We start from the raw sequence: 12835 nt of genomic DNA on the forward strand, positions 1-12835 counted from the left end.
TGGATGTTAACAAAAAAAGAGTGACAGTTCAGTTTCTGAAAGCACCTGACAGTCCTAATGATAAATATGTTATGGAGCATGAAACAATTCAGCTTCAAGGGAGCATTCGCTCACCTTTTCTGAAGTCACTAAAAGCTCAAAACCTTGCAAACCCAACATTAACGTGCTGGTAAGTCATTCTTCCTGAGTAGTAGTTGACTAACTTTGTTATGATACTGCAGGTTTCTTATCGCTAACTTTTATACCCTGTCCTGTAGCACAAAAATACTGCGGGAGGAGGGTCCGAAGATGGCAGCAAAACACTTTTACGAAACCCTCATGTCTAAATGTGTTCTGATACCAAAATATTCAAATCCGTCAGAAGATCACAATATCAGTCACAAAAAATCCAAGTTCATTGAAAGGCAGAGTCTTCGTCTGGAGAAGGATCCGTCAATGATTTGTGCCTTAGTAGAAAAAAGTATGTCGAGTAAAGCTTACAAAGTACAGGAAAAGAAGGATGTAGACCATGCCAGTGAGAAATGTGAGTGCCGCAAATGTTACTTGGATTTGCAGTCAGAACTTCTAAACTGTGAACCAGAAGAGCTGAAGAGTGATGGTGATGGGAAGAACTGCTCACTTTATATCACAGATCTTGAGGAAGACAGCAAAAATTATCTGTACATCACACCCAATTTTGCTATGTCTCACCTTTGCCATTTAAACATGCTGACGGACTTGGATGCTTATTATGCTGGGGTCTCCTTTCCTTTTGTGTATGTGGCCGGGCTGCATTCGTTCTTCGGATTGCATGTTGAGGACATGTCACTTCCTAGTTTGAGCTTCAATCACATTGGGAATCCTAAACTATGGTAAGTATCATATGACCATATGACCTTTTTGATTTCTACCAAAAAATGTTGCCTTTACCTTTTAGTTTTAACTTCTATGTATTTGAACACACAGGATTGTTGTTGCTCCATCTGAGATTACTAAACTGAGTATTATTCTATCAAATTACGGCCTGCATAATTTGAACAGAGTTTGTCTCTTTAAACTCTCTCACAAAAGTAATGTTGTGTTTCCTGAATTTCTTCTTCACCATTCTATAAAGTTTAAAATTGTAAGTAATTGACCTCTAATTTGTGTTCTGTTGCCATGCCAGTGACCGTACCATCCAAATTTCATTGAATTTGCTCGAATTTTAGGTTATCCAGGAACCAGGACATTTCATTTTTCTTGCTCGAAATGCAGCCCATACAGGAGGGAATTTTGGCTTAGTGGTTTCAGAGGCTTGTAACCTTGGAAATGTGGATTGGTTGCCATTTAAGTCTGTTGCCTCCACCCAAAACTGCAATTGTCTGTAAGTGTAATTAATTTGTCTAGTCATATGTTCTAGTTGTCCAGTTACATCATACCCATTGAACTTATCAACATTCCAGCTTCTGATAACAATTTGTGTTACACTTCCTCATTTTTATTTTGTTTTAGAGAGGGAAAGGTCCACATGGATATTACACCATTATTCAAGATGCATCGCAAAGATCTTCTTAAATTTCATGAGGATGGAACAATGGCTGAAAATTATCATGACCACCACTTTCAAAGGTCCATTATACCAGGACATTGCACTGGAAGCATCGAGGCTTCACCTTTGTCAACTCCGCCATCAGATACCTCTCCAGAGAAGAGAGTGTCTGGATGTAGGAAACGGGTCAAGTGCCCTGTGGATAATTGTTTTACAACTTACCAGGTACCTGTGAAGAGAGAAACACTTTTGACGCACATGGATCAAGAGCATTCTGAACTCCATAAGAAGAGAAAAGTCAAACATGTTGACAAAATATGTTGCAAGAAAACCGTTTCTACTAGTGAGCGTTATACATGCAGTGATTGTGGTACTGAGATTAGTGTGAAAAGCAACAGGCACAAGGGAAGTGAAGCATGCAAGAAGAGATCTGCTATGGCACAGACTGTCACTTCTAATCCTTAGACATAAAAGAAACATTTTCTCATTAATATTCTTTAATTGTATTGTGTACCCCCTGATAAACATTGCAGTTTTCTATACCAGTGAAAAACATGTTAACATGTTGCATATGTGCTGAGAAAAGTTTTTGAAAGCTCTTGTTACTTTCTAAAAATTGTCATAATAGTGTTTCCCACTCAAAAGAAAAGTTGTTGTGATAGTAAGCACTGAAAATAATAAACAGCCGGAATTGTAGCAGTTTGCATCCTTCTTTTTCCTAAAAGTCTAAATAGATTGACATTGACAGATGTAATAGTTTACTTTTTCTAGCAAGAAAGTGTGTTAAAGAGCACATCCCTTTGGTGATCGCAATACATGTTTGAGGAACAAGCCAATAATGAACGTGGGCAATGTTGTAAAATCAGCAGTAAGTCATTAAAAATGTGCTGGTGTTATAATTGAATATCTATTGGGATAATGTCGTACAAAAATCTACCTCACACATTGCAGAATTGCAACTTCATGCCACCTGCAGGGCAAGAGCAGTATAAGAATAATGCATCAACCTGAAACGGAATCATGATTCCCTGTTTCTCTGAATCATTAAAGATAACCTTAAAATTATCTGTTGCAACGGGCTCGTGCGCATTTTTAAAATTGAGGATAAATGCCTTTACCTATTAGAGTCCCGATCGTTCAGAATCATAATCTGGTTTAAATTTCCCGCACTGGCTCCATACTGTTCTACTGGATTTTTTTTCTTCTCCTGCCTAAATGAAATCTCTTTTAAACGTGTGATATGTAATGCAATCAATATTCGCTGGAAAAATCAAACTTGAAAAATTGTGCAGAAAACAACTATTTTTTTTGTTATATTTTTCGTAATTATTCATGTAACATGACTTTATGTGTACTTATCAGCTGATGGTTGGCAGCTCCGGTACGAAAACAAAACAAGTGAGTATATCCTTTCACAGCAGACAGTGTTGTATTGAGGCATTGAGGTCATACAAGCGTCAAGAACAAAGAAAGCGTGGTAATAATTTCTATAAACAATAAGAAAACCATTGAAAATAACAAGGTTCAGAAAGAATAACAATATTTCTTTTATGGAATCTGTGGCCAAAGTTGTTAATTGTTTGTTACCACTTTATGGAAGGAAAAATGGTGTTAATGGTTAGGTTCTGTTCTACTGCTTGTTTTCTTGAACAAGCTTCTGTATTTCATAAAAGCAGCAGATGCGTTACTTGTGGAACCATTTTCTGTTAGGCGTGTGCTAGACGATAAGTGATAGCAGCAGTTGAACTCTAACCTACTTATGCCTATCACTAACCATGTGTGATGATGACATTTTGCATGTATTAACGCTGTTTTGCAATCATTTCAGAACCAGCACAATTCCTAGTACTTAATGTACGTGAAGCATTATTGACTTGCTTGAGTGGTTACTTCAGTGAGGTCTGACCACGTTTGAGCTGTGGTTGCTGTATGTCCAATTTCAAAATGCAGTTGAAATTTTATACTACACAACATAATATTAAAGTCGAAATTAAGGAGGAAGTGATGGATATTCAGGAAGAAGATGAGAACCCTTCTCAAGATTATGTCCAGGTAATTGAAGGAGAGGGCTCCATAAATTATAAGAGCAATCTTAGCATGTGACTTATTGAACAAGTACTAGTAATCATCTATTAAGTTTAATGTCTTTCTACATAATGCACAACATTCTCTTTTAATGTGGCTTGTACTATTCGTATGCTCAGTCTGTAATTACTGAAACTCATCTCTCATGTGTTACCAATAAAAGCTTTTTCTGTCGCAGGAGTCCACTTCATTCAAGGCCAACCCACCGAAGGTGGATGTCTGCTTTCATCACAGATCCACTCCTTATCTTGAAAATTATTACTCAGGTCTTAGGGCCATCTGTTCATCTATGACTGGAAAGTTACAGCAGAGAAAGGTATTCTGTTACATTTCCCTACCATAAAGCTTGGATGAACATATCTCTTGAGCTGGTCTTTGTTTTACTAAGAAAATTTCATCATTGTTGCAGGTGCAGAAAAAGATAATTCTCACAATCACTCCACCTCAGACATTTACTCCTGGCTGGTGTACAACTAAAAGAGCACAACTTATAATTAACTTTCTGGAAAACTTTGCGAAACTTTCTCAGAGCTCCAAGGACTCGAGAAGTGCCAACTTCAACATTGCAAGCAATGGCCCACGCTTTCTCCACTGTGAAGAATGCTCTCGCTTCTTCTCAGGTTTACATGATCGTTATCTCAAAATATTCCTTCATTACAAGACCTGTCACAAGGAAAGATGTAACACGCTTATTGGTCGCAAGTGGGTAAAACATCACAGCACTGTGCAGAACATGATGACGGCTTGGCAGAGAGACCTCCACTATATTGAAAAATATAAGACAATGTAGTTCTTATGTGCCTCTACTTACGAGTACTGTAGCACTCTTCCTATAGAAGCATTACATGTTTCAAGTGTTTTGGAGTATATCTATCTAGTTTTTATGTACCCCTCTCTCACATGTTTTAGTTTAGCTGTAGAATTTTCCGAAATATTTGAGTATTTCTATATTTTCTTTAGCTGCTTTCCTACATGATGGCTGTCAAGCTTTTTTCTTTACTTTTGTAACTGTGATTTTCCTATCTAACACAACCTAATTGCAGGACAATTTTTTGCCTGTCCCTATCAGCTCCTTTTAGTAAAGGAAATACAGGAGTAAGGAATTTAAAATGTCACTAATGAAATTCAGTATGCGTCTGATTCTTCTTCAATGAAATGATGATAATTCAACCATTTTTTGTGACGCAGAGGTTACAGGCAATGTGTCAGTTCAGTATGTTGAGCTTGCCTAATATCATATTTGAGATTTGCATTGGCATCAGATTCATTCCGGAACATGACAACAAATGAATTAGTTCAACAATGGCAGAGCTTCTTATGGTAAATTTAGGACCAATTTTGTTTTACTTTCGATAAGAGACAATGTAGCTCTGAAAACAGTCTCATTATCAATTGCATGTTTATGAAGTAAGTTGGGCATTGTGTACACTCTCCCAGCCTGATTTTAAGGTATAAATTATTTTTATTAATATTTTTGTTCATATTTTTGCTGTTATTAATTTTGCAATTATTTTGTTAAAGACAATTTGTTTTTATGACCACTATGCACTTAGTGTTTATAGACCCATCAATAATGAATTATAAAACAGTTTTATCTTAATGCTCTCCATACAACATGAATTGTTCTATAATATTTACTGAACTTTATGGAAACCTATGAATTGTCCCGAGAACATTTGTCGGTTGTAATTATTGCTTTCAGGTTCTCAAGTTAAATATCAAACCCAATATACGGTTTGACCACCAATGTTTCCCATAAATTAAGATCACCATTTGAGGGCAAACTCTGCTCAATATTGATACTGCAGGATTGTATTGCTAGTCATTTTAAACATTGTCAGTGATTCTGTTCAGTGTATTATGGGTAATCGGCTTTTGTAACCATATTTTTCTGCTTGGAAACTCAAGTTGGAAGATTTGCGTTGGCATTGGTGGACTCTGGTAATAGCTCTTCCCATCACATCTTGACCTTGAATTGATGATTTTTTTGTTAGTCCTGTTTGGAAATCATTTCTGCAGGCACAATTCATAGGTCAGCTTGCAGAAGAAACTGTCTCAGATTTTACCAGTGGCTCTACATTCAAACGATTCATGTATTCAAGACACTGTAGGGGCAGGTATATAGTGTCCCTCTTTGTGTCATGTGAGGCTTTAAACCTTACCCTAGTTTGTTTTTGAGCATAAATAATAAGATGCGCCTCTGAGGCAGGACTTACTACCTTAGGTTTATTCTATGATGTAATATATGGTGTGGTAACTTACAATATATAGTGTAGAAAGCTTTGCATTTTGTAAAAAAGAAATATTCAATGTTTATTAGAGTTGTTTGGTGAGGTTGTGCTTTCCATGCACAGAAGCTCTGCCCCTTTGTATGTTAACCTTCAGGCTGTTGTTGGGTACTTTTGAAAATACAAAGTTTTGGTACAATCAAATTCAATGGCAATCCCTCCAACCCCCCTTCTCTACATTACTACCTTAACAACTTACAATCTTCTCCACAGAAAATATACTGAGTTATTCTTGGGAGCCATGCTATGAAATGAAATTTAAAGGCTGAAACTTAATGACACCTGAAACAATATTTGACTTGATTTCTTTCTTTGACCATCATTTAACTTTGGGTCACCCTGCCACACAGTACCCTTGCCTTCAAAAAATTTCCAGTCATTGAAAGAAAAAAATATTTATTGAAAATGGAGATTTATAATTATAAACACAGACAGCTGTCCCTACGGATTTATCATAACAGAACTTATGCGAACAGTTTTTAAGAAAAGGCCTCCTCTCCATGTAAGAGACTGTTTCAGGTACATACGACCTGTCAGTGCACTATTCAGTAGGTTGCAGAACTCCGATATGAAATCATTACAGTTAGCGCAGGAGAGGAATTCACTAAAAACACAGGACACAGATATACAATTTACAATTGTCAAGCAATGACATGACTTCAAATTAAGTGACTGTAAAGCAAGTACTGAGTCTGTCCCAACAAGTAGGAATCAAAATATAATGCAGCATATTTTGCTAATAGAAGGAAATGAGAATACAAAAAAACAATGGCATAAAGCCAATTGTAAAGTTACAATCACCTTTAAAACCTTTAACAAGTTTTCACCTTTAACAAGTTAAAAACTTATATTTCAAATAGTCATAGTGAACTCAACCTCCATTAAATGTCACTAGAACAGAGTAGAGCACAGATAGAAAGTACTGTTTAAGCTTAAAAAGTCTAGATTTATGAGCCACATGGAATTGGGTCAGATTCTGTGTCCATAAAATACACGGTAAGTTACAAATGATAAACTGTTAGTGAAAAAATGATAGACAAAAACAATGCTCCAAAAAGGTGTGAAGCTGTAAGTAACATAAAATAACATATAACATAATTAAAATTTTCAGCATTTGAGAGCATTCACATTATTCACTTTCAGAAGAGCTCTCATCTCCTGCTGTTGAGTCACTGTGCTCCAATATTCCAATGGCTAATATCAAGTCTTGCTGAAGAGATTCTTCAAAGTAAGACTTCTTTTCCTTCATCACGTGTTCAGGCAAAGAATATTTTCTCTTGGGTTGCTCACCTTTGGGAAATATCTCATCCCATCGAGAGGGTCTAATAGGCTGTAAATGTTCAACCACAGAAGGGACTGAACCACCTCGTAGAGCAATTGATCCAAGTTTTCTCATAAGCTCACACCGTTTGCGGAAGATTTTCATACACATTTCCGCAGTAAGAGTCTTCACCTCTCTACACAAAAGAAAAGGATTATTTTATTAGATTAGCACACTACATGTCACTTATTATTCCTATTCGAAGTAATTCTAAAACATGACTTACTCGTTTTTCAATATTACACATGCTGGCACAGTTTTCCAAGAATCTGATGCAAGTCTATTCAATAATTGGTTCAGCCTTTCTGCTTCAGTCAGTGCACGGTTATAGTCAACGTTATACTTTGATGGATCATAGTCACCACAGCCATCCCAGTCAGTACCCAAAAAGTTGGCATGACTGTTCAAAAAGTGAACCTTTTTTTGACATCTACGCTTGGTCCAATCTCTCCGTGCAGCCTTGTAAGGTTTTCCACAGAGCACGCATAGGTCTCTGTAAACTTCTTGTACAATCTTGGACTTGTATGGGACAGCCTTTGGAAGGGTAGCCGTAATGGAGCAGCACTAAAACGTATGAAGACATATTAAACCTTGTGTCAAAAATAACAACTTACCATATTTGTACACAGAGTTCATACCTTGGATTGAAACCACTCTTCATTACTGAATTGGGGCAAGGTTCTTTTGCCGTAATCCCACATTAACTCACAACCTCCAGAGACCAGTTTGCATTCACCCCGCACCAAGTGCTTTGCAGATCCATGTGACACCTGCCGAACAATAAGACTAGCAGTTTTTGTAGGTGCCCAATTAGAGTAGGACACAGGGCCCCCCAAATATTGATTTTTCTCCTTGATATCACTGCGTAAATAGAGATGCAATGATGGACAACTGTCGGAGAAGATAGCCTTCCATCCAACTACGATCTGATCAGCAGATCTCATAGTTACTCGGATAGGCAGATCTTCTCTGACTCTCAGGCGGTACCCAAGGTTGGGTTGGGATTTATCATAAAATACTTCTAGTATTCCAACTAGGCTTCGCCACATATTCTCAATTTGATCATGCAACATTAACATCATGCCTTGGGAGAGACCAGTACCTGTAGGATCAACCAACAAAAAAAAAACATTTCAACGCAAGTTCATTCTCAAAGAATGGTGTTTAACACAGCTTGATAAAAATATTCACAAAATAAGAGAGTACTTACCAGGTTCATCTGGTGGCTCGATGGAAGAGCAATTTCTTAGAGGCACTCTCATGTACTTTTGAGCACACTCATTATCAAAGCGCCATAGCTCTCTCAGTTGACGTGGGGTTGGAGCCAACATAACCTCATCATCGGCGCCGGCACTATGAGGCAAAGAAGAAAAAGTACTGATATTCCACTCAATAGCTCAAAAGGCAATTTGATCTATAATATGAAAAATTAAAAACAACATTGTTATCAAACCTAAGTTTAAGTCGCTTCGTAGAAGCCGACATGGTGCTATCTTCTAATCCGCTCCAGACAACTTGAACGTTCAAGCTGCAAGCCGTTCAAGCAGACAAATTACCAGATCCCAACAAGCGGCGGGAAACTCATGCACCAATCCTGAACGAGCGTGTTCTATCCGCTACGCATGTTCCTTTGTTGGTTCAATTAAATTTAAATATTTTGTAACAAATTACAGTTTCTTAGATGTGAAACATTTATTCTGAAAAGAGATTCGTTATTATATTATACTGCCTCTTTAAAATGTCTCATAACTGAATGAAAGTAAAAGATTGACGTTTCCGACGTCACCCGGCCCGCCCTTTCAGCCTAAGCAGCTATAAGTATTTTACTGCTTAGTTGTTAACAGCCATGTTCTGGCATGAGTAAGAAAGTTTACTTAACATGTCAGTCTATCTATTTTTTACTTGAATGTACAGCCAGTCGCCAGTGAGATCACATTGAAGCTCAGTTACCTAATTCCGACACGGATCCATCGGACTACACGAGGATTGCCTCCAACTACAACTACGACAACGCTCCACCATCCGCCACCTATCCTCTTCATCCTCCTTCCTTAGCGAGCGGTTGCGTGTTCCTCAAGAAAGGTTAAGCCTCTTTGAATGAAAATCATGTTCAATAAAAGTAAACCTTCGACCAACAAGAGGCATAGTGCCCCTTCTGCTGCCGTGAGTATCCTTACATTGTATTTCTACTTTACCTTTTCAATAAATTGCCTCCGTAGGAGGTTATCTTGAGCCGCCCACGTTACACAACCGTAACCAGAGTTAGGTAGCTATCTATGCCGTAACTCTTGAGTGGGTGTCACTCTGTCCAAAAATATACATTATTTAGTAATCGGTATGTCCCTGTGCGACCTGTAGTGCAAAAGACAGCATTAGAACTCTGAAACTTAAGATTGAGGGAGTGAGACGCCTCGGCTCATTCATTCTCATTGGCAGTCCAATGCATGGCACGTGTTCCTTAATTTATTCCATTCATTCAGTTATTCATTTTGGAAGTCAAACTATTGTCTTGCAACTTTCAACTTCTTTGGACGCTAGCTTAATATGTAGTTTTTTTGGCTCCTGTGAAGTTCTATATGTTGTTAAAGCTCCGAAATCTTACAAGAGCTCTATAGATGCAACAAATTAATGCGGAAAGAGAGTAACTGCAATGTAACATGTCGGCACCTTATATCATCCTGGTAATGCTTTGCTTGTTTCAGGCGGGAAGTCAGGCACAGCTTATGATGATGCCGACGCCTCCAGGAGCGCCGGCAGTATTCTATCAGTGGGCTCCGCAGCCCTCTTCTTCTCAAGGTGGGTAGTATTCCATAGTTGTTTGTTACTAGGGGTGGAAATGGAAATGAGATGTTATTCTCTGGATTTTAATTACTGTTGGAGACGAAGGGGCAATGATCAACTTAAGATACCATGTTTGGCTTCCTATAAACTCATCAGGTTTTCTGGAAATATTTGCCTGACCTGGGACTTAGTTGCAACATTTTCTAGGAAATTAAATGTATATCGTGTGCATCTAATTCTTTGAAACTAGTGGCTTTAACTCTTCAAAACAGCAAATATTATGAACCATAATTAGTATTTGTAGACACACTTCTGGTACAAGGGGCACTCATCACCATTAACCAGTAACGCGAGAATATTATTTCATTCCAATTTCCACCCGTGATTATTACTAAAGAAGTGGTATCGTTAAAACTTGTTAGTAGAGCAGGCAAATAAGGGCATTTCTCCTTCTGTATCATTGCCATTCAAGAATGTTCCCATTATGGCATGTCAAATTTGATACCTTCCTTTTTTGCAACGTGGCTTCCTTTTTGATTTTTTCAGGGGGACCGATGTATGTCCAGCCAAATTTCGTACCAGCACCGCCTACACCAGCACCCAAGCCATGGGAAGATTCATCGGACGACTCTGATATGGAGCCTCCCAAAACAAGTAAGTATATGTTTTTAATTTTGATTCCTGAACACAGTATCAAGGTTTTCTTATGTCTCTGTAGTTAAGGAAAATTACGAGAAAGAAACACTCTGTGGGAAGGTGGACATACTGCCTTCATATCATAGTAAAGACAATATCTAATTGTTTTTAGGAAAGAGGGAAAACTCTACCTAGTTTTAGGGAAACTACTCAGATTTTGACCAAGTCCTTTCAAAAACATATGGGAGTTTTTCTTCTTTTCTGAATACTTTCTCAATCAGTGAAGTTTCCCTCAAACTAACGGGGTCCCTTAAAGTTCTCTCTTTTTAAAAAAGTCAGTCATTGAATATTTCATTTATCTTCTATTACTTTTTTGCTTTCTTGCATGAAGCATTTACTGTATTGGTTGGTTTTATTCAAAATTTTACTTGCATGAAGCAGAATAAGGTAGCTAGAATGAGATGTTCAGTCGTGGACTAGTCACTAATTTAAACTCTTCTTTTCATGTAATTTTATCATAAAGTTTAGAAATTAATTCACCCTTTACTTTTCAGAGAAGAAGTTGAAGTCTGAAGCATCTTCACTTGGAAAGAAACGTAAGCCTGAGTGCCCATCTATAATTGTTAAAATTGTGAAGCATTTAGTCAAAGTCTAAAATTCTAAATATTTGTTGCAGGTGGTCGGCCCACGAAAAAATCCTTAGAGGATAAGAAGAGAGAAGAATTTCTTGCGAGTCTCCCTCAACTACCAGAAGGAGAAGACCAAATGCTTGGGTACAAGAAAAAGGGAGTCTGCAAGGCCTGCCAGTTGTATAAGGGACTAGTGGCTCTTAAGCCTTGCGGCCATGCGAAGATTTGTATTTCTTGTGTCCGGGACGTCAGGGAGAGTGCTGAGAAAATGTTCAGGCATTCTAAGTGCCCAGTAACTGGATGCTTTGCCCAGATTACTGATTGGCTACCTTTATTTAATGTAAGTGCCTAGTTTCATATTATTTTGTTCTCAAGCTTTCTTACAAGAAGTATTTGCTGAGTATTTTCTTTTACCTTCAATTTTGTTTAACAACATTCTTTTTTATAAATGACAACAATTTCTGAGATCTTGTGCATGAAACATCTTTTTTAATAAAGTTCTTATGTCAAAACAAATGTGCTATGATTTATCCGCCGTTTTGGATTTCTTTCCAATTCCAACATCTCCAATAATGCCACATTCATTCAAAGTGTGAGTAGCTGTGACACAGTACTATCTGATACCTACGCAATTGTCCACAAGGGCGCTTCAGGGTGTTTATTGCTGATAAATTGAAACTTCAAATTCTTGTTAACCAAACCCTCTCAACATTTTTTGAGCATAACATTGCAAGGGATTCAGAAGCATCACGCCTACTCGACGCAATGAATGGGTGGGAAAATCAGGCGTATAGGATGCAAGTTGTAGTCCAGCAACTTGCAGGGAAAAGCACTGCATAACCCTGTAGTGCGCGTGACTCTTCCCGGTCCAAAAGGAATCAAGGCACATACATGGGCATCGGTTCATTACAACAATTTTAATTTTCTTCAATAATTAAGTGTGACCTTATCTTTAAACAATCAAGGGAATTACGTAACATACTCTCATCGTAAGAGAACTGGCGGTGAAAAAAAAAAGCACTGCTTGGACCCACAACAGTGCATCCATGCCTGACGTTGCGATTGTGCAACTTAAGCCAAAGCTCTAGGTTTGGAGGTGATGCGAACTCCCAACTACTGCGACACTAGATACCTCGATACATATATACCATACAATGAAAAATAGATTCAGAAATTGTAAAACTGTTTACTGATTCCCAGTTGCCGAAATTTGAATTAATTATTACAATCCGCTGAGAAAGGGTCAAATATGTATCATATTTGTTTCGTACATGAGCGGAACATGACTCATGTACCAGGTGGCTGATTCACGCCGCGCACTCTTGTAGTTATACTGTACCGCATGCACGCGTGCGGGCGGGTTGCCTAATCGCTCGGGGCCGCAAGGAGCCGTGGGCAGCGAGGATAGGTAAGCCCGCCCGCACCCGTGCATGCGGTACAGTATAACTACAAAAGTGCGCGGCGTGAGTCAGCCACCTGGTACATAATGGTGAGCACGCCAGCTGCAGGAGGATGTGAGCAAGTACAGGCGATGGCGCACTCCGCCTGCTCGCGCTGACGCGCGCGTGCACCTGCTGTCGTCCCACAG

The 12835-nt window shown here is 38.4% G+C and overlaps 1 protein-coding gene across 1 annotated transcript; it reads left to right on the forward strand.

Moving 5' to 3' along the window:
• Positions 1-10527: 10527 nt before the first annotated feature.
• On the forward strand, positions 10528-11694 carry LOC127751060 (uncharacterized). Its single transcript, XM_052274017.1, has 3 exons — positions 10528-10636; positions 11173-11214; positions 11295-11694. Exons 1-3 carry the CDS (start codon positions 10537-10539, stop codon positions 11597-11599), a joined length of 447 nt encoding a protein of 148 aa, XP_052129977.1. The 5' UTR covers positions 10528-10536; the 3' UTR covers positions 11600-11694.
• Positions 11695-12835: the final 1141 nt, after the last annotated feature.

The sequence above is a fragment of the Frankliniella occidentalis genome, unplaced genomic scaffold (assembly GCF_000697945.3).
Source record: "Frankliniella occidentalis isolate FOCC.00 unplaced genomic scaffold, Focc_3.1 Scaffold325, whole genome shotgun sequence".
NCBI lineage: Eukaryota > Metazoa > Arthropoda > Insecta > Thysanoptera > Thripidae > Frankliniella > Frankliniella occidentalis.

Bases quoted from the DNA above. Each gene is read 5' to 3' on its own strand.
- LOC127751060 (XM_052274017.1), top strand. From the start codon at position 10,537: ATGTATGTCCAGCCAAATTTCGTACCAGCACCGCCTACACCAGCACCC. The intron at 10,637-11,172 runs GTAAGTATATGT...TTTACTTTTCAG, and splicing joins TATGGAGCCTCCCAAAACAA to AGAAGAAGTTGAAGTCTGAA. The intron at 11,215-11,294 runs GTAAGCCTGAGT...TATTTGTTGCAG, and splicing joins ATCTTCACTTGGAAAGAAAC to GTGGTCGGCCCACGAAAAAA.